Here is a 22,114-nt window from a genome sequence, read left to right as displayed (position 1 = left end):
AATGCTTACCAAACAGTGTTACACAAGTGCCATTGCTCATGGAAGTGCTCTCCTGCACACAGATAATTGCCACTTGGACACGTAACACATTCCCAACAGGGAGCTCTAACACCGGCGGAATAAGCAAGTGTAAGCAGTCAAACATAAATGATTGGATGCACACTGTGAAAAAAAATAAACTTCACTTTTGAATTCAGGACACATTCATAACCTCAATCTATAACAAATAAATGGAGGTTGCTGTTCTTTTGCTGTGTTTGTCCACTTCTCTCTTTTGCTTTTATTTCCAGATTTAATGGACATTGGTACAGCCTTGTAAACAAGCAAAAAAAAAAAAAGGTCTACTAGCCTGTTGTGAACTGGCAAAGGAGGGAGGCCTTCACCCCTGCTCTGCCAGCCCAGTGACCTGCCTCCATGGAACTGTTTCACCTGTGGGTATCAGGCTAGCACTGATATAATACAAGGCTGCCCCAAATAGGTGCTGCAGAGGAAATTTTTTTGTCAGGCTCAAGCTTCTCAAATTAGGTGGTAAGTTGAACAATGTCCCTCTATCTAGTCACCCTCCATCCTCCCACCTTTAGTCAGCTTCCCACCAAACTGTTTTTAACATGGTAGTAGAAACACTAACACATCCCACCTGAGGTCAGGGTGAGACCCCTCTGTGGGTCTTAACCACTACTTGAAAGAATGGTTACCAGATGCTGGAGACAAGGAGATATAGTATCAAATAAATCAGCTACATTCCCAGGGATGGAGAACCTGTGATCCTCCAGATGTTGCTGGGCTACAACTTCCATCATCTCTAACCATTGGCCATGGTGGATGGGATTGATGGAAATTTTAGTCCAACATCCAGAAGGCCACATGTTCCCTATTCCTATCATAGTATTGTGTAGAAAGCACCTAAATATCACCTAGATGTGGTTCCTACTTCAGCTAGTTTTTGAGAGTGAATTTCTAATCCATGTTGCTACAAATATTACGTAATGTCTGCTAAAATCTCAGAGGCTAGGGAGATGGCTGAATAAGATCCCAGAGGTTCAAAGTAGGGCTACTGCTCACCATGACCAGCAAAACCAGACTTAAGAGAAATTTTCTGAAGTTACTCAATAAATGTGCATGTAAGCCACTCAGAGGGCCTTTTTGACTAAAGAGCAGGGTCCAAATACTATAAATAAATACTGCAAATAGCACAGAATGTTGAACTTTTAGGACAGACAGCATGAAAGGAAAAAGGTGATATTCTGCAGTGAGGATACCTGCCTGTTGTCTGAGATCAAACAAAATAAGATAAAAGCATACATTCTGGCACTGCTGATTCAACACTTCCAAGCCTCTTACCCATGGTTAGATCAGGAGCGACTGCCAGACATTAACGCTCCCTTCCTTTCCATCTCACCGAAGTCCACACCTTCACCTACAGTGTTAACGTGTAATGTTGTGTCTACAATGAAGTTAGCCAGTGTGTACATCCACTTTAAATCCCACCCCTCAAACCCAGATTTAAAGCTAACCATGGTTAGCGTACAACATATCCACAATCATAATTACACCACCAATGCTGCGGAGGGAAGAGAAGAATAGACCACCTCTTAACTATGGCTAAAAGACAAGAATATTTCCACCTGCGCTAGGCCCATGTGGTGGTTTTCTAGTCAATTAAGTTGACTAGGCACATAAGCTACCATCCGCCTTGGGCCTGCCCATAAAAAGCAAGTCTATAGTAAGACTATAGCAGGGCGATGTCTGCTGTTTACAGGAACTCTTCTTATCATGATACTTTTGTGGGTGAGCTGAGTTTTGTTTGGACCCTGGGTGAGAACCCGGAGGCTGAGAGGGAAGTTGTGTCAGAAGGAAAATGAAACAATATAGATTTTTATATATTGGTAACTTTGTACTAATGTACAAAGTTTCATATGTAACTGTGTATTTTTGTTTCAAGTTGTCTGTTGTCGCTTCAGTTTTTTGTACACCACTTAAGAAAATTTTAAAAATATTAAGTGTCACAAGAATGGTGTACATATAAACAAACAACTAAAACCTGCAGATCATTTTAAGATACTTTGTGATGCACTTACCTTGAGAGAAGCCCACTACAAAGGAGTCAATGCCTTGCACTTCTGATGCCCAAGTGGTGTGCTTGGCACAAAAGAACTCTCAGTGTGTTCAATCCCACTTTACTCCAGGATGTGTTTGCTCTTTTGCTCAAGCTGACTTTCATCTTGAATGCTCACTACAACTCACTGGCAAGTGCCATTCACTTATCAATCAACAAGGCTACTTATACCCTTTACTAAGAGACGGTATTCCACATCAACACAAGCCAAATTCCGCAACCTGTTCCACGCACGCATGCGCTATCATTCTAAATTCTAAAATGTAACTTATTCTCCTTGTTATAGGAAAGGGCAAAAAGCTCTGTCTACTTAACTCTTACTGGGCAACCTCACTAGCTTTGTGGTAATTCAACCAGATGCTGCCCATACACTACCAGCATAGTCACAGAATAAGGGCCGCTAGATACTTTGCTATTACAAAAAAAGCAGAGATTCCCAAAAAACTAAATATTATACTCTGTGTTTTAGCAGAATCAGAGAGATAGGCCTAAGAGACTGCTGCATCCACAGGAAACTGCCTTATACAGAGTAATCTCAGTGGTCCATCTAACCCAGTATTTTCTACCCTGGCTAAACAGTTTTTCCAGAATCTGAGAGAGGGCTGTTTCCTAGCCACATCTAGGAATGCCAGAAACTGGGACCTTTCATGTGCAATGCAAGTGCTCTTCCATATAGTTACCAGCCCTTTTTGTGACTATCAGAGACCTTTTATGTTGCTGGAAATAAGAGTCTCTCCTTGCAGGTCCAGGAAAGGGTTTTTTGGGGGGAGTGGAATTGGGGTGAGATATAAAAAACAATTTCCTAGACTCCTGTGTTTTGGCACCTTTCTGACTTGGCCGCCAATATTTCCCAAGTTCACTGCAAGCTTCAAGTCACTCATTTTGGAAACTGTACATGACAATCAGTGAAATTGAGCTGAAGTAACCTAAAGCAGGGCCAGACAGAGTGTTCAAATTTTAAAGCACCAGCTTTTGAGGCAATCCAATGAGAGGGATTTCCCACCACTCCTACCAGAAAGGGGTCTGGATAGCAGCAAAACACTTTGCCGAGTCACACAGCTGCTGCAGTACCAAAAATGGAAAATGAATGAATTTGGCTGCTTTTAATACTTGTAATTTCATTTTCCCTCTGCTGGCTTTTGTTGCTGACCATGTGAGAGTGGGGGAAGATGCAGGGAAGCAAGAAGGCAAGTTGATTAATGTATGCACTCTCCCACATTACATCTGCCTAGGCCTGGACCAAATAAAGAATTATACATGGCAATTAATCTCAAGCTTTAAAAACTAGGGCCTATCTTCTAAATTTAATGCAGCAGTGCACTAACAACTGCCCGGTTTGATTGTTGGCATTAGGCCAAAACCATGGCTTAGCACAGGCATCCCCAACCTATGGCCCTCCAGATGTTTTGGCCTACAACTCCCATGATTCCTAGCTAACAGGATCAGTAGTCAGGGATGATGGGAATTGTAGTCCAAAACATCTGGAGGGCCAAAGGTTGGGGATGTCTGGCTTAGCACTATTGCAGGCTCTCAGAGAAACTGGCTACTCTGCTCCTCACCAATGAGTCATCCAAGCCAGGCTTAATGAGTTATCCAAACCTGGGCTTATGGTTTTGCTCTCCAGGACAAACTACAAGCCGTAACTCCTAGGACCAACCTTGGTTATAGCTCACAGTTAGTCCTGGGAAAGCGTGCAGAACCATGTCCTGGTTTGGGTGCAGCAGCAGAATGACCAGAAAGAAGGAAATCCTCTCCCAGAGCCTCAGCCAAGCTATGGTTTGGCTTAACATTACAAGCAAACCAGACCAATATTTGTATCTGCAGGCACAAGAGGAAGGCCACTTAGTACTCTGGCAGATGGCAGGGGCCTAAAGACCATAGGAATAATACGTAATCGCCCCCTCAACAAGAGAAGCAACAGGGAAACATAAGCCTGACCCCACAACAGAATGTAAAAGCCTATCTCTCATTTTTTGCTGGCACTGCCAAGTAGATCCCACATCCAACTCCTTTCACCCTCTACTCCCTTCCCCCCTCCCATTTTATTAGTTCACAAGCCTGGTGGCAGAGCCATGTTTCAATTTACATACAGAATTGTGCATTGAATTTTTAATTGCTGAGACTTGCTTTAGTTTTGCCTGAGAAGCAGTATTTCAAAATATACTAGCTGACAGCTACCAGAAACTAGAAAACTGGCTTGGGCAAGCAAGCGGCAGCTCAAGAGTTCCTGATTTACAGCACATTCCCCAGCATGTGTCTTGGGATGCATTCCCACCATACATTTAAAGCATGCCCCTCCCAATCCTGGGAACTGTAGCTTGTTAAGGATGCTGGGAACTGTAGCTCTGGGAGGAATAAACTACAGTTCCCAGGCTGTAGTGGGAGTGCTTTAAATACAGTGAGTGTACACAGCCTTGGTCTTTATAACTCAGTGGGCATGCAGTACTTTGCTAAGCAAAGCAAGAGACTTCTGTTGTGAAAGAGCTCTGCTGCTTTCTAAATCTTTTGCACTGAACAAGACCCAGTGAAGCAGAGACCAAACGTGATTCCAGATGGGAGCCTAACAGGCTATTCAGATAACACAAATTGGTCGCTGGCAATTGGTTGTTTTTAAAACATCAGATTTTTCACAAAAGGGCTAATCTGAGTTAAATGGAAGAAAACACAGGCTGGCGTTTTGATGCTGACAATGTCACATGGACACCGAAAAATCTGCACATGTGAGCAGCACAGATCCCACAACACATCCACCCAACTGGAAGCACCCCAAGTCAACAAACTGCTTGGCACTCATCTTTGAAAAGAACATTTATCCCCTATTTACCTCTGCCTTGCCAGAGGCTGCCCTCAGGGAAAAGGTGTGAAGTGAACTCTCAATTAGCTGTTTGCCTTTCCTGCAGAACAGTAATAGGCAGAGCCAAGTAAAAGTGTCAATGCCATTTAAGAGACTGGATTGCGGATTTCCCAATGCAGTTGACAGTGCTGTCTTCGAGAATACATTATATAGCAGTTAAAACATAACTGGATCATTTGACAGGAATGCAGCGTTGCCTTCCTTTGCTATACTGTATTAATTTCTCCTGAAGATGGCATTTCAAACAGAAATATAGCACCGCAGCATTCAACTGATACAAAATATGAGCACCTATATGACTCTGCCTGCTGACCATATGCTATTGGGATTGATCTCATACCTCTTTGCTTAAGCAAAAAACAACAGCCAGCCAGGACAATGCAATTTCCTTCTTTACTAAAGAAGGCATTTTAGTAGTGCCCAGAGATCACTGCTTTCTTCATGTATTCTGGAGCTGAAACCCTGTTGCATTGCATCAGTTTTCGTGAACCAGCTAACTTCTGTAAACATATTTCCAAAGCTCCTTAAGTCACCCAGGTCCACCCCACTGAACCCCTTGCAGTGGGAGAGACTGACTTATGGGAGTCTTCTCTACCACAGAATGCACCCTGCGGTGGAAGACTATCAATAAAAACCCTAGATTTTAGTGAGGTTCTTTCTCTTCCCCTCACTCCATCCTTTAGCCTAGGCACAGAGGTAGCTAATGTAGTGCCGTCCAGATGTTACTGGACTCACAACAGCCACAGTCCAGAAAGGCCAAAGGACAGGGATGTTGGGAGCTGGAGTCCAGCAGCATCCAGATAGTACTACAGTGATTAACCCCTGGGTTAGGAACAGAGACCAGTGAAACAGAGCTACAGGGGTTGAACTCTTACTCAAGACTCTCAAAGCACCAGTCACTGCTCGTCTCCCAACAGCAGATGATTGTTTCCTGCTTGGCAGGGGGTTGGACTCGATGGCCCTTGTGGTCTCTTCCAACTCTATGATTCTATGATCACACTCAAAGCCCAGCAATGCTCTTCATCCACCAGATCCCAACTGAGTTTATTATAGCACAACACCCAAAACTGATTCAACCGACCTAGAACTGAGAACAATCATTCCTCATGAAAGGCTCATTTGCTCCCCCCTCCACACAACACACACTCATTCACACTCCTAACCACACCACAGTACATAATGCAGTCCTGTTCTACAAACTGAGAATGCCATCCAGAGAGAACACTGCGTCTCATTCCAAATGTAAATTATGGGACTAATTATAGGACGTGAGAGATGAGTCAGGCTTCACCGAGAATGGTTTACAGATGGACATCTGCTGCGACAACTGAAAACACACATTGCAGAAAGTTTATCTGATGATGTTTCACCTTTGTTGTTAGATTTTAAGCAGCCGCCACTAACAATAAGGCCTGTGTTATCCAGGAGCAGCAGATTGCACACTGCAAATCTGAAGCCGCACACCAAATGTTAGGTGGTTTCAGAAGAATAGCAAAGGATATGCATGAGAAACAATCTGCACACAACAGCAAAATTCACTGAGAAATGAACAAGTTAGAATTGATGCTTGGGAGACCAATGGAAGTTCTCAGCAAAGACATCTGCAGAATAGCACTTAAGTTACTGAGCTGCCTAGAAATCTCAGACTGATAGGCGCCATCTTCCATATCTGGTATTCCCCAGAATCATAGAATTGTAGTGCTGGAAGGGACCCCAAGAGTCATCTAGTCCAACCCCCTGCAATGCAGGAATCTTGCTTACCTTCCTTTAGGATGGGGAACTTCAGATCAGGCCTCTCTGTCTAGCCCTAGGGACTTTCTCCCCAGGCAACACCCCTCATTGGCCTTGCTTCAAACCTTCCTTGAGTGTTTTTGCCTGTGTGGGATTTCTCCTTAAACTCTGGTAATGCCTCACGGTGTTCAGGATGGAAGGCAGAAAGGGATGTGTGAGTGTGTACAGAAACTAGCCAACTGCAGAGTTGTAAAGTTTACATTTGTTGTTTTGCCCACTCTTGCCTCTGGCCCCATCCACCACTATGATGTGGCCCTTGGAAGTTGGCTCAAAAGGGAATGTGGCCTTTGGGCTGCAATTGGTTTTCCCCAACCCCACCCCTGCCGTAGGGTTTCCCACACATCAGAAGCAGGCCAGTGTCTTTGAAGACAGGCCTGTCTGAGTAGGTGGGTGGAGAGCATAGAACACCTCTGCATCACCCACTGCTTTGTCCCCTAACAGTAGAGTTCCACTAACGATGAGAAAAACAGCCAAACCGCTATAAACTACACCTCCCCAACACACTGCCAATTTTATATTTGAAGCAATGTGCTTTTTAGATACATGGCCCCTTGGCCCCTGTGGGTGTGTTCACAAGTGTCTTGGCTGCTCTCTTGCTGCATTTGAAACTGAGGGCCCCGTTTCAGGAGAAATCAACAATTTAATTGGAGCTGAAGACAACCAAGATGACTTGGTGCCTTTTTAAGAATTTATTCTTCCTAGGAAGCAAAGACTGCAATTCATGTCCATCTGTGCAGAAGGAAATATTCACATCTGCAAGCAACTGTGGGCATAGAAGCATGCCGACGGTAGAAGTCGGCACTGAAGTAACATCAGAACTAGTTACTTCAGGGGCATAACAAACAGCTTATAAAGGAAGTACTATAATTCACATTTCAAACACACACAAAGTAGTCAGTCAAGCAATCTATATACGTGTGCGTGTCACAGATTCACCTGGTAAACTATTGGCTGTTTGTCCCCCAAAACATTTTTGTTGGATCTGGCATAACAGACACAATGGTTCAATTCAGACACCATGCCAAACCATGGTTAAAGAAGCTTGATCATGGTGCAGCTCATCATCCAAGTTTTGTCACAGGCCAGCAAGTCAGAACAGAGGACCAAGATTTGCAGTGGATTTACAAAACATGGCTTTGCATAATGTCTGAGTTGGCAACTATTTTCAGCCATCTCCTCTGTCTCCCTGCGACACTATATTATGGGAGAGAGCGGGTGGCACTGTGGTCTAAACCACTGAGCCTCTTGGGCTTGCTGACTGGAAGGTCGGCGGTTTGAATCCACGTGATGGGGTGAGCTCCCGTTGCTCTGTCCCAGCTTCTGTCAACCTAGCAGTTTGAAACCATAGCAGTTCAAGTGGATAAATAGGTACCACTGCGGTGGGAAGATAAATGGTGTTTCCGTGCGCTCTGGCTTCCGTCACGGTGGTTCATTGCGCCAGAAGCAGTTTAGTCATGCTGGTCACATGACCCAGAAAGCTGTCTGTGGACAAATGCCAGCTCCCTTGGCCTGAAGCGAGATGAGCACCACACACCATAGTCTCTTTGACTGGACTTAACCATCCAGGGGTACTTACTTATATTATGGAGGGAATGTGAACAAATGAAGTGCTGAAGGTGGAAATGAAAAGCAGACAATGAAATGTAAGCCTTGGTTTGCCTGTGGCCCATTTGGAAACTCAAACCATGGTTGGGTTTAAAAATAAAGTAGGCATAAATAACAATTTAGCACAATGTAGAAACTGAGCCAGAAGATCCACAATTTAAATGTTCACTGTTTATGCAGGTGTGGTGATTACAGATGTAGTGCAAGTCCAGGGCTGGCTACTAGCTCAAATCCCCACTCAGCCACAAACTCACTGGGTGCTACTGAGCTAGTCAATATCAATGTATCTCACAGGGTTGTTAAAATAAAAATGGGGAAGGAATCTTTGAATGAAGAGCCAGGATACAAATCAATAATCAATCAATAAATGATACACAGAGAATGGCACATTAAAACATGCAAGTCCCTTCTGTGTCAGAGAATGCTAAGAGTGTGAACAGTAGAGGGTTGTGTGTGCAACAGGCTAGTGAAGCAACCTGTTCACCTGATGAAATATAGACACAGTCAAAGCCACAAATAGCTATGCAAAGCTTTCAGAGGCAAATCAGATGCAACAGAGTGTTATGTGTATAACTCATTGTTATCTTATTCTTCCAAGCTGCCTGTCATAGCAAGTGGGTGAGGAAAGAATTGTTCAGGCCCTATGTAAAAGATATTGTCCAGAGACTCACCACAGGGTGGGGCCTGCAGAACTTCCAAAGCCCTCCCCCTAAAAGTAGCTGCCAAGTGCGCAGAGTACCCCAATTCCATGTCCAAAAGGAAAATCAGGATTCCACTGAAGGGTGAAGAATTGCAACCCAACAGCATGGAGGGAAGTAAGACTTGAGTGGAAAAGAAGCATTCTCCATTTACACAATAACTCTTCCCACACCTTCGTCTCACACTTCACTCCCCCCCCTCTCTCTCACACACACCCCTACCTCTGCCTCTACACAAATCCCAAGGGAGGAATGAAGGGATCAGAAAGCAGGGAAAATTTTGATGTGGGAAAATGGACACCCACTGCCCTCTAGATACTGGGAACAATGGGGCATTGGATATGTATGTACTCCCTACACCAATGGTTTTCCTGACTGCCCAGTCCTACCCTTTTGCTTACCAAGGCAGTGTCTATTAAACAATACATTTGTAAATAGACATTTGTGGGGGGTGTTTATGTGCATGTGAGACAAGATAGATTTCTGAGCAAAAATATCCTTGAATTTGCACAGGTCTCCAATGATTCTCGCCCAATGAAGAAGCTGGGATTTGGAAGACACATCAGAAAAGGAAAAGAGCCACCAGTTAGTCTGCAGCAGTAACATTCAAAATAATGCTGTGGCAATTTAAAAGCTAACTTGATTATGTTCCGAGCTACTGTAGGCAATCACCTAGTGGTCCATGTTGGAAATGAACAGAGGGATCTGGGTTCAATTTCATAGTCAGTCATGAAACTCGCTGGGTAACCATGGCCAGTTAGAATATCCCAGCTTAACCCACCTGCCTGGGTTGTTCTGAGGAATAGTGAGAGAATATCCATGTATGCAATCTTCCTTGGCAGAGCAGGATTTTTTTTAAAAAAGAATGAGAAACAGTCAATAATTCAAGCCCACTTTCTTCAAGCATCTGACAAATTAAGGAGCTACAGAAACTAAAGCAAAGAAATTAGGCTGGAAGGCACAACAGCAATAACCAGGATTTTAAGTGAGAGCTTGCTGCATAAAACTAGGGATGTGACAAATCCCTGCAATACCAGTGTAGAGAAACTAGTGTGGCAATAAACACAACCTACTCACGTCCACCCAGAATGGAGTTTAAGACATTTATAGAAATCTTCTGATGCTAAGTAATCTTACATCATCTGCTTAAAAGGGCACCAGCTTGAAATTTTGGGACATGATTCATCTTATACAAAACTCTTACATTTTGCTTTGAAGCCGTTTTAAGAAAGCACAGAACACCCTGTACATGGAAGGTGCTTCTAATGTTTATCTGGACTGCAAGAAAAGCACATGTTCTCAAATCAGATAGGTGGGTGAAGTGACAACTACTCATCGCTATGAATTCTGATGGAGCCAGTATCAACCCAAATCTCTCACTGAAGTATATAAGCAGCCCAATCCACTGGCACTTGAAAGCTAAGGAATTGGATTCAAGGCTATTTAAGTTTCGTGAAAGATGTGGAACAAAATAGGCTTGACTCAAAGCAGTCAGGTTTAACTGGCTTGTTCACTGGGACAATCTTGTAAGTAACAAGCCTGGTCTCTACAGGAAGCAAGGAATTCCATGCAGGTGAGAGGACACACTGGCAGGCAGAGAAGAAATGGAATGCTCCATCACTCCTTCTGCAGCCTGCTTGATTTCCATGTTAGAGACAGAAAAGAGCCCCTTGCCCTGTACCCAGCACAAAATCCAAGTGGGCTGGCAGAGGAGTAATAGAGCAATCTATCTTTCTTCTGCCAGCCTACTTAGCAGAAGACAAAGCTTTGAACCCTGAGTTGCCATGTTGTCTGCAAAGGAGGAGTCATCCCTTTCTCCATGGCTAGCAGAGAAATGCAGGCTTCGCAGATGGGATGTGTAGGCCAGTAGCTTATAAAGGTTTAATTACAAGGCTGCATTTAGTACTAGACACCACAATGAAATGTACAGCCCATCTCTCATACAAACCACCAACTTGAAAAACCAAGTTTGGGTTCAATGTAGACCACCCCTCTTCTGGCGCACTGATCCTGTCAAACTATTGCTGTGTTGTGCCAATCATATACTGCACGGTTTGAGAAACAGTGCTAACTATAGCTAACTGTAGTTAAGAATCATTATAGTGTTGGACTAGGACCAAGACAACTCAATCATAAATCTGGGTGTGGGTGACTATGGCTCAGTCACATATTCAGCCTAACCTTCCTCACAGAGGTTGTGAAGGAAAAAAAGAGATCAGAGAGAACAATGGACATGGTCTCACTGAGTTTTTGGAAAAAGTGCAGGATTCAAGTGTAACAAAAGGTGTTGCCCCAACTCAGAGATCACACCAAGCTATGGTTAGAGCAAACCAGGAAATGGAGAGTGTCTGAGTCTGTACCCACTGAGTAAACAGCCTGATTGAATGCAGGCCCACAGGGAATTTTAAAAATTCATGGAAGATTAGGTTATTAATGGTTAACTATGATTGGTTAATCTCCAGGTTCAGAAACAGTGCATCTCTGAACACCAGTTGTTGAAGAACAGACATGCCCTCTTGTCTTGTATTGCCCAGAGCCATCTGGTTGGTCACTGTGGGCAGAAGGATCCTTGCTAAATAGACCTTTGGCGCTTTGTAAGTTCTTATCACCTAAAAGCCATGGGGAGGAGGGTGGATACTGGTACTTCCTACTTATACTGTACTGTGAGCAAATGGCTGAAAAAGGTCAGCTAGTGCTGGTAAACAAGCAATCATTCTCTCACCAAAAGAGGCAGCTTCCTCTTCAAGGAGAAAACCCCGCCCTCATCCTAACACCCATAACTGGCTTGAACTGTGCAGCTGTTCTTTGGTGACACGTGAGGAGATGAAGGCAGATAAATAGTCTGAAGAGGACTTTATAACAGTAATCCTAAGCAGACCCATTAAGCCATGGTGATGAGCAGTAGGCTGTCCGGTTGCCTAAGCAAGGCCCCAAGAGAAGTTATACAGAAGCTGGCTTTTGTTTTTCCTTTCAGGCCAGAAATGAATGCGTGAGCAGATAAGACTCTATTACAAAGCTCCCTTGAACAAAGTGGGACTTCTGAGAAAGCATACAGAGGATGATGCTAATCTGCAAGCAACGCTAAGAACTCAAAACTTATTTTTCCAACAGGACAGTTCACTTTATGAATAATGTGGAATATGAGCCTCCTGATAGTCAGTGGTAATACTGGCGTTTGTCTCCTGGGATATCCTCCAGCTAGCAGGAAGCCTGGGGCAGCCAGCTTCAACTGTCTCTACAGAACAGAGCTGTCTGGCCTCATCTAATACAGGGTACAGAGGTCAGCTGAGCATAAATATTAGCTAAGAGACTTGTATCCTAGTTTGGGATGGCTGTAGCACCCCCACAGAGGGAGAGGAGTCTTCTTCAGGTGGCAACAGAAAATGCCAACCCCTTGGTGATAGTATCAGCAATTGTACAGAATGAACTAGTAGGTCTAGCAGGGGACAAAAACTTGCACATTCTATCTCACTAAATCCAAACTCCAACCTCTGTGCATTTTCACATGCTTCAAAGAGAAGCCATATTTCCTTTTAACAGCTGCCCTTCATAAGAGTTTCCACGCCAAAAGGAGACCTATCTTAGCGGACTTTTGGAAGGAGGTGGCACTAATATGGGGAAGCTCATCCACCCAAAGCATTTTTGGATCCTAGCTGCCAAATACACAGTCACTATGCAGAGGAGGCCAATAATCAACAAATCTGGTTAGATGCAGCAAAAAGACAAGACGGTTTGTAAATTGATGAGGACACCCGTCAGGAGCAGAGAGTCCTTACAGGAAATGGCATGTGATAAGAGGAGACAGGAGGCTCAGCCACACATCCCTCCAAAAGATCAGGATCTTATCCTAAACATCAACAGCTGTCAGCACTCACCTGGAGTTTAGGATTGAAGGGATTTAAGCACTTCAGAAAGATTATACACATTTATTGGATTAAATATTATCAACCCTAAAATTTGAACTCAAAACCACATGACCATCAGTTCTGGGGTCACTTAATCAAACATAAAACATCACTCTTTCTTCAATTAGTGTCTTAGATGTTCACTGGTACCTACTTAACTAACTACAAACATAATATTAATTAGCTACCCAGACGCAAACTATTGAACAAATGCTCAAGCAGCAAAAGGGTAGACACCCTCCCTCTCCAATGATCCCTAGCTAGCAGGACCAGTGGTCAGAGATGATGGGAATTGTAGTCTCAAAACATCTGGAGGGCCAAGGTTGAGGAAGCCTGATATATGCTTACCCATGCAGTAGCAAAAATTCTAATTTGCATCTGTTGTAGTTAAGCATGGCTGAAGATACCAAGTTGTTTGAGAGTAAATCAATCAAATTTAAGACACTAGGCTCTGGGACACATGTCCTTTGATGCCAACTAGAATCTGGAATAGGTACAGGATATGTGTGGGGTTTGTAAAGTGCCCCCTTGCATTCCCCGCATCCACTGTATGAAACCTGAATATGTCCAAATATTTTAATATGTAAACTGTGAAACCTTCTAAACACTTAATCCTTAAGAGCAAAGCTAACAATGCTAAGAAATATGCATTACATGGCCCCATGAGTCAATGCCTTACAGCCAGTTCCTTGTTGTGAGTTGCTCCCCCACCCCTGGTACTTCCACATTGTCTGGGGAGTAGTACTTAATGAGTCAGACTAGCAAGTCTCCATATCATTAAGCATTTCCAGAAGTGCTCCTCAAATACAAAGCAATTATGCCATGAAAACACACATCTTGCCTCCAGCCCACAGGTAGGTTGCTTGCTGCTGGGTATCCCTCAGGTGCTTGTGTTTGTGTCTGTTTAGAAATGCTTGAGTGTGGTGTGACCACACTTGGATTTTGTAAGGATTGTGTGTTTGGAGGACAGAAGTGTTCAGAGTTATGGCTAAGAAAGTGTGCTAAGAAAAATCCTTGGTTTGAGCCTACTCTCTTATCAGTCACTCACTGAGATCCTTAGGCAAGGCCAGGGGTCAGCAACCTTTTTCAGCCATGGGCTGGTCCACCACCCCTCAGACCATGTGGTGGGCCTGACTATAATTTTTTTTTGGGGGGAAGGGGAATGAACGAATTCCTGTTGCCCCACAAATAACCCAGAGATGCATTTTAAATAAAAGGACACATTCTACTCATGTAAAAACATGCTGATTCCCCGTGGGCCGGATTGAGAAGGCGATTGGGCCGCATCTGGCCCATGGGCCTTAGGTTGCCTACCCCTGGGCAAAACACTCTCACCCCTCCTCAGCTCACACAATTCAAAATGTGATGATATTCACCAAACTCGTAGGGTTGTTGTAAGGACTGTGGAGATAACAAGCGGGACTTAGGACAAAATGAAGTGGTGTCTCTTCACCCCTTAGGCAGGAGTGCGCCTATTTAGGATGGCTGACAACCAACCAGTCAAGCTGCCATTCTCCTGGATATTCCATTCCATTCTACTCCTCCCTTGCTTTTCCTATGGATTCTCTAGGGTGTTTACACACCTGCAAATGTCAGGGTAGCTCCTAAGCATAAAGATACTTCCCTCCCATTTCTCAGTTGTCCTCTTTTAGCTACATATCTCTAGGTACACATCACCCCCACAATTCACTATTAGAGCATTGTTGAACATTTGTAAACAAAATATAAATATTGTATTTATGCCAAGACTGTAAGGTGGGAAAAGACATGATGAAAACACATTGGTCCTACCTAGGAACCCTAAGTGAATTTGAAGAGTGGAAAAAAGAGAACAGCAGCAAGTAGAGAGCCCTCAAATAAGGGTTCAAGAGCAGCATCTTTCCCTTCTGCAGCCCTTCAACCAGAGTGGGGAGGGGAATCTATAATCACAATAAGGTCGCAGTTCCTTTACTTCAAGATTCACATGCTGGCATCCGAGGAGGAAGTAAAAATGAGACAGAAAAGGAAACTGCCACATCCTTTAAAGATTGTATCAACACTATCTCTTCTCTTTCCCTCACTCTCATTTTACATAAAGCTTATCAAGAACTGTGACGCTGCCACAGCCTCAAATAAAATAAAATGAGTTTTATTGAAGGGCAGTATAAAAACGCTGTAATAAAAAATATATTAAATCATGTCAATGACAATTATGAAATCCCACCCCTCAATATTTGCAGTCTTATAATGCAACAGCCTTGTTTTCAAAATCTCCCAAGGATTGTCATGATACATAAACCCCACCCCCAAAAATAAGCATAAAGCTGATTTGTTCTACTTGCCAGTATTTTGGTTCTGTTTTAATTTTAGTTTATGTAGAATGTATTGCACAACACATCCTGGAGTACATATTTTTTTTTATAAACAGAAGTCCACTGTGATTGGATCAGCCCCTACCCCCTTGTGTCAGAGAACATCAGATATGGCTCTTCTCCAATAGGCAGAGGTTCAAGGGCAGCACCAGGGAAGCACCAGGATGAAGAAAGGAATAATCCCACCACCGCAGGAAACTTATGTTACTTCCATTCTTGATACCAGATTTTAAAATGCTTTGTTGTTGTGTGAAAATATTTTCGTAAGACAGTCTTGAGAGCCTCTCAGGGATATAAAGTGGGATAAACGTACTCTTCATCCAGGCCTTTAAGAGAGATGTTTTAAAAGACCACGCTCTATTCTTATTATTGTTAAGTGTTGTAAACATTTTCAGTATTGCATGTTTACACTGTTGCAACCCACGCCCAGGACTTTATGGTGGATGGCAGGTAAGAAACCTAAATAGTAACATAAGGGAAGCCTGCTGGATCCGGCCAATGGTCCATTAGTCCAGCGCCCTGTTCTCAGTGACCAAGCAGATGCCCCAAAGGGAAACCCTCAAGCAGGGCCAGAGCACAAGAGCACTCTCCCCTCCTGCTACTGGCATTCAGAAGCATTACTGCCTCCAGCAATGGAGGCAGACCACAGCCGCCATGATCAGCAGCCATTGACACTGCTCTCCTCCATGAACTTGCCTAAGTCTCTTTTAAAGCCAATTAACAGTAAGCAATAATCGTTTTAATCGAATCTGAAAGTGGCATCTTCACACTATTGGAACTCGTCCCGTGACCTTACAGGGAAGGGCAGTTAAGAAATGTAATAACTACAATAATAATAATAATCCACCGCCCAGCTTCTTGACAAAATTGGGAGTTCGATCTACGTCACGGAGCGCCTTGCCGTAAATTATTCCACCCGATGTGGAAGAGCTTTCCTTGACGTTATCTCCCGCTACCAAGAGAATTGGGGGGGACTGTAAGGGTTAAGTGACGTCACTGTGACGACGACGAGGATGAGGAGGCCCCACCTTGATCCAATGTGGCGTCAACCCCCCCCCCTCACTTCAAACGGGAAACCAGAGAACGGAATTGGAGAGGGGTGAGGTAGCTGAGCGAGGCCTACCCAGGCCCAGAGTTGCTTTACCTGAGGATATTGTGGGCCTCCATGCTGCGGTTTTGGTTGCTGGAGCAAACCACAGCCACCCGGAGCGGCGAGGAGGGCATGGCTGGACGCCCGGCGGCGAAGAAGGGGCCGGGGCGGGGGCCTGGGGAGGGGAAGGGTCGAAGAGGGAAAGGCGGCGGGTGACGGCAGCGAAGGGCCCGCGGTGAGGTTCCCAGGCGGTGGCGGCGGCGGCGGCAGCAGCAGCGGCGCTTCCCTTCTCGTCTCTCTCACTCTCACATACACAAAATGGCGTCCGCTGGGACCGGAAGAGGCGGGGCTGGCCGACGTGTCCGGCTCTATGAGCCGCGCCCCGGCTGCTTTCGCTGCGACCTTTTTCCGCCTTCCCTCTCCAATCATAGAGAAGCGAAAGTGAGGGGCAGAGTGTCTCGCCAAGGGTTTTTTTTTTAAAACCTTTCTCCTCCCCCACCTCCTTCTCGTAGTTTCCCATGACAACGACGACAATGAGCGGAAAGTTGGGTATTTATGCGCCAGGGGGAGAAAGCCTCCTCCCCCGCCCGAGCGGAGTGACATTTGCATATTTCTATGGAAACGGGTAGAAGGGCAAAGGGCCGAGCGAGAACTTTTGAAAAGGGGCGGGGATCAGCCGCCGCCGCCGCCTCAGTTTTAATCCCCAAAGAATTCTGGGAATTGTAGTTTAGGGGGCCGCATGAAACAAATTCCCTGGTAGGGAGTCCTTCGGGTCTCAGGACTACATTTCCCAGTTTGCTTTGCCCTCCACTCAGGAAACCTGGGAAATGTAATCCTCAGAAAGGCAAAAACATATCTGAGGGGCTCTCAGAGGAAATGGCAGTTAAAGCAGGATTAACTCTGAGTGGGAAATATGTGGCCCTTCCAAAACTGAAAAGGTTATTAAAACTTTTACGCCTTATCACAAAGGATGCTGGGAACTGTAGTTTTTTATTTTAGTTTTATTTAACAACATTTATATAGCACTGAAGCAAAAGCTTTAAGTGCTTTACTATAAGTATTAAAATTATCAATTAAAAAGTTAAAAATGAGGCATTAAAAACATAGTTGGAAGGTGGTGCAGGAAATTCTCAGTAGTGATCCCTCTCTTTTGATTAACCTATGCAGAAGAGTTTCCCAAGACCCTTAAAAAGCTAAAGGACCCCTGACAGTTAAATCCAGTCGCGTTATCTACTTGCACTTTTTTGGCATGTTTTTGAACTGCTAGGTTGGCAAGGCTCAGTGGTTTACACCACAGTGCCACCCATATCCCTCGCCAAGACCCTTAGGGAAGGGTTACAGCCCAGGGTTACCATGAAGGCGGTATCCCAAAGCTAGTGATGTCACAATGCAGGGCCCTGGTGATGTTATAAGAGAGTGCCTGTGGTGTCACAAGGCTTCCAACTTTGGAAAAGTACAAAAAATATTGCAAGAGTTAAGGCAGAGCCCAGAAGGTGAAGGAAGGTGGTATGAAGGCGAAAAAAGGGATATTCGTGGGAAAATTGGATTCATTCCTCTCCCCCTTTTGATTTTCATTGAGAAGAATTGAAAACCGGGAGAATTAAAAAGAAAAAAACCTCATGTCCCTGCTTTTTTCAGAGTAATGAGTGAAAGCTATCCTTTCACTGTCTCAAAAGCTCCTTCAGAACAAAATACAGTACAAGCATAATTATCATAACATGAAGGTCACACTCATAAACACAAAGAGACTGGAGAACTGAACACTCTTTGTACTTTTATTAAAGTTACAATCTTGCAGATGAGCTTTATAATCATCATAATAAGTATACACCCTTCTTAAAAGCACTTTCGGTGGATTGCACCCGCACCAAATTCTTGGTAGTCCTCACTGGTAATCCACATGGGTACAAAAGAGTCCAGGTGAGTTAGAATGGATCCTCCCAGCCAGGCAGCGCACATTGTATCTGGAGGTGCTATGATTCGCAGCGGAACCCCCTGTGGGACTTGGTGTTCTATCTCTTTAAAAATCCTCTCACCGAGACCCTGGAAAAGTGATGATCCGCCTGAGAGGACCAGGTTCCCATAAAGGAGGCTGCAAATATCCCTGTCACACTTTCTAATGCTCTTGGTGATCATGGCTTGGATGCCCAGCGCCTCAACACCGATGATCTTTGGCACAAAAAGGATTTCTGGTGCTTGGCAGAGGTGGAGATTGAGTGTGATGGTGCTTCCATCTGGCAGCTTGAAGACTTCAGCTTTTCTTTCTGCTTCCTGCTTGGGATCCAAAGCCACATAGCAGGACTTCTCTTTGATGCTCTGCACCATGATTTTCTTGGCCCTGCTTAAGGAAGGCTGGCTGTTTTCCAAAAGGAGGCTGGCGAGGTAATTGGTAATGTCCCTCCCCGCCACATCAAGTCTGGACACTCCGTGGGGTAGGCAATATCCTTCATAGATGGGGACAGTATGAGTTACTCCGTCTCCGCTGTCCATCACCAACCCAGTGGTGCGTGCGGACGCGTAAAGGGCCAATGTGGCTTGGACCGAGAGGTACAAAGCTGGAACCTGAAAGTGTTCAAACATCATCTCTGTTGTTCTCTCCCGATTCAAGAGTGGATTCAGTGGTGGTTCAGAGAGCAGCACAGGCCTCTCGTTGGCTTTCACTTTAAGCTCCTGTTTATAGATGTGTTTCCAGAGGTTCTCCATGTCATCCCAAGACGTAATCACGCCACGCTCAACAGGATAATTCAGCAACACGGCACCATTCTTAGAGAAAGCCTTCTCCCCAATGTAGTAATCCTCTGTGTTCTGTTTAAGGTGTCCAACAACGGATGTAATAAGCGATCGTGGTTCAGACTCACCTGAGATCCCAGCTTTGCATGACCCAGATCCATTATCAATTATCACGGCTGGCGTTTGGAGCAGCTTGATATCCAACATTGCACTTTTGGCAAAAGAACCCAAATACTAAGAGCTCAGTGATTTCCATGAGGCATCTCTAAAAGATGCTGCAATGTCTGACCATAGAACATTCTAGAATCCTGGCATCACAAACAGGCAAAGCTGCTTAAAATTCCAGCTCTATTTACACCCTGAACTCATACCTCTCAAGTGTTCCGATTTAACCGGGACATCCCAAATTGACAGAAGCCGCCCCAGCTTCTGACCCCAATCGTGGATGCCCCTTTTGGCTCCTGTGCTCCAGCCACGCCAGAGCGTGGGACCAAAAGGCGGGCTTTTTTCAGTTCTGGCACGAGTCAGTTGGCTAAAACCAGATTGCAAGACCAAGAAACGGAAGGAAAAGTTACCTTCCCCCCACGTGTCATCTCTCCTCTTCCTCCCTCTGCCATGGCACTTTTGTCTGTGGCGCTGGTGGAGGAGGAGGAGGCAGGTCTTTCCACGCCGTGTCTCCTGAAGCTGCACAGGCTGGGCCGACCATTCAGTAGGCTTCTCCGGTCCACACAGCATCTCTAGCTGCAGTGGAGGCCGGCACGACTTTCTCGTAGGCTCCTCCAGTCTGCACCGCGCCTCCTGAAGCAGTACAGGCCTGGGAGACCTTCCGGTAGACCGAATTTTCATCACAAAATGTTGGCAGGAATGTGAACTGATCTTGCACTTGTCCCACTTAAATTATCTTGCGGCCCTTACTTTATCATGGGCGCTCCTTCGTGTGTTTTGCAGGTATATTCTGCAATTTGCCATTGACACAATAAGCATGTTGCTGGGAGACCTATACATTCACACATAATTCCACTGTATTAGTTGTTCTGCGGTGCTTCTCCAGTGTTACCATAATACTGCTGTCTAGAAGGGAACTCCTGTGCTATAGCTTGGTGGTCTCCTCAGGGAGACTCGCCTGGCTCCTTCATTACATTATCTCTAGACGCGAGACAAAAGCATTCCTCTTCTCCCAGGCCTTTGGCTAATTAAACGATCTATGGATCTTTAAACTGTGGTTGGGTTATTGTTTTTGTTTGTTATTATGCTATGCATTTCTGTATTTTTGTATTGTTTACCACCCTGTAATGAGTGGATGAAGGGGGTATAAAAAATAAATAATACTAATTAAATCATCATCATCATCATTTATTACTTATATCCCACCCATCTGGCTGGGTTTCCCCAGCCACTCTGGGCAGCTTCCAACAGGAGATTAAAAATGCATTAAAACATCAGCCATTAAAAAAACTTCCCTAAACAGGGCTGCCTTCAGATGTCTTCTAAAATTCAGATAGTTGTTTATTCCTTTGACATTTGATGGGAGGGCGTTCCACATGGCGGGCGCCACTACTGAGAAGGCCCTCTGCCTGGTTCCCTGTAACTTTGCTTCTCGCAGGGAGGGAACCGCCAGATGGCCCTCAGCACTGGATCTCAGTGTCCAGGCCGAACAATGGGAATGGAGACGCTCCTTCAGGTATACTACTACTACTACTACTACAGCTCAACAAAAGCAGAATGTACACAAACACAAAACCGCATTTGTGGTATTAAAAGTTAGAGGGTTTCAGAAGTTATGGGACATGCATTTCTGGAAACAAAGCAGTATGTACACCCTGAAACATGTACAATATTGAAAGCAGAGTCACTTAAAACTTTCCCAATGTCATCATGAGCACAAATAATCATGAATGCCCAGAAAAAGGAATTTTGGGTGGGTTTCAAGCTTCTTCCAAAGAATCCTAGGGATTCTAGTTAAGCGAGGTGGCACATGGCAGGATAGAGTCTCAAACAAAGATGTGCTCTGCCAAGCTCACACTCCCAGCATGTTCGCGCTCCTGTCTCAGGAGCGCCTACACGGGCTTGGTCATCTTCACAGAATGGAAGATGTCAGCATCCCTAAAGATATGCTCTATGGGGAGCTAGCTTCAGGCGCCAGGCCCATTGGCAGACCAACTCTGTGCTACAAAGATGTCTGTGAATATCACGTGAAGGATGGCAGTGTCAACCCTGCCTAAAGACAGACATAGCAGTGAATAGAGGAGAGATGCCTGCTGGGAGGAGCACAGAAGAGTTTGGATTGGATTTGATATCCCGCCTTTCACTCCCCTTCAGGAGTCTCAAAGCGGCTAACATTCTCCTTTCCCTTCCTCCCCCACAACAAACACTCTGTGAGGTGAGTGGGGCTGAGAGACTTCACAGAAGTGTGACTGGCCCAAGGTCACCCAGCAGCTGCATGTGGAGGAGTGGAGACGCGAACCCGGTTTCCCAGATTACGTGACTACCGCTCTTAACCACTACACCACACTGGCTCTCAAAAAAAAGGAAAAAGAAATACTGCGGTACATCTGCAGCAGCACAACCGGACGCCTTCATCTGCCCCACCTGCAACAAAACATGTCTCTTCCGGATCAGTCTCTACAGCCACAGCAGGCGCTGCAAACTTCCAATATTTTCCTTCACCTCCAAAGGTGCACCCCTCCATTTTCTCCTTGCACTTACAAGATCCCTGGCTGCAGAGATTCAGGATCAAACTTTTCCTTCTCCCAGATGGGCTACCTTCCCAGGTTGACAAGCCCCATCTTCCCCTCACTTCCCTCTACGGACGATTGTAGCCAAGCTGTACAGTGGTACCTCGGGTTAAGAACTTAATTCATTCTGGAGGTCCGTTCTTAACCTGAAACTGTTCTTAACCTGAAGCACCACTTTAGCTAATGGGGCCTCCCACTGCCGCCGCACGATTTCTGTTCTCATCCTGAGGTAAAGTTCT

General features: G+C 45.0%; 2 protein-coding genes across 2 annotated transcripts in view; both read right to left on the bottom strand.

Annotated features, from left to right (window-relative positions):
* The window catches only part of SSU72 (SSU72 homolog, RNA polymerase II CTD phosphatase), a 50,843-nt gene extending 33,968 nt beyond the window's left edge, over positions 1–16,875 (bottom strand). The window contains exon 1 of the mRNA XM_082230657.1: positions 16,465–16,875. Within this exon, the coding sequence (XP_082086783.1) occupies positions 16,465–16,544 (80 nt within the window). The 5' untranslated portion in view covers positions 16,545–16,875. The remainder of the gene's footprint in view (positions 1–16,464) is intronic.
* Positions 16,876–18,167: 1,292 nt separating this feature from the next.
* LOC309536296 (actin-related protein T2-like) lies at positions 18,168–19,451 on the bottom strand. Its single transcript, XM_082230388.1, has one exon. It carries the CDS (start codon positions 19,345–19,347, stop codon positions 18,247–18,249), a length of 1,101 nt encoding a protein of 366 aa, XP_082086514.1. The 5' UTR covers positions 19,348–19,451; the 3' UTR covers positions 18,168–18,246.
* Positions 19,452–22,114: the final 2,663 nt, after the last annotated feature.

This window comes from Podarcis vaucheri (assembly GCF_965113315.1).
Source record: "Podarcis vaucheri genome assembly, chromosome: 7".
Lineage (NCBI taxonomy): Eukaryota > Metazoa > Chordata > Lepidosauria > Squamata > Lacertidae > Podarcis > Podarcis vaucheri.
Note: the sequence above shows the minus strand (reverse complement) of the source record. Positions and strands in the feature narration are given on the sequence as shown.

Excerpts from the sequence above, each read along its gene's own strand:
- LOC309536296 (XM_082230388.1), bottom strand. The coding sequence starts at position 19,347 with ATGTTGGATATCAAGCTGCTCCAAACGCCAGCCGTGATAATTGATAAT.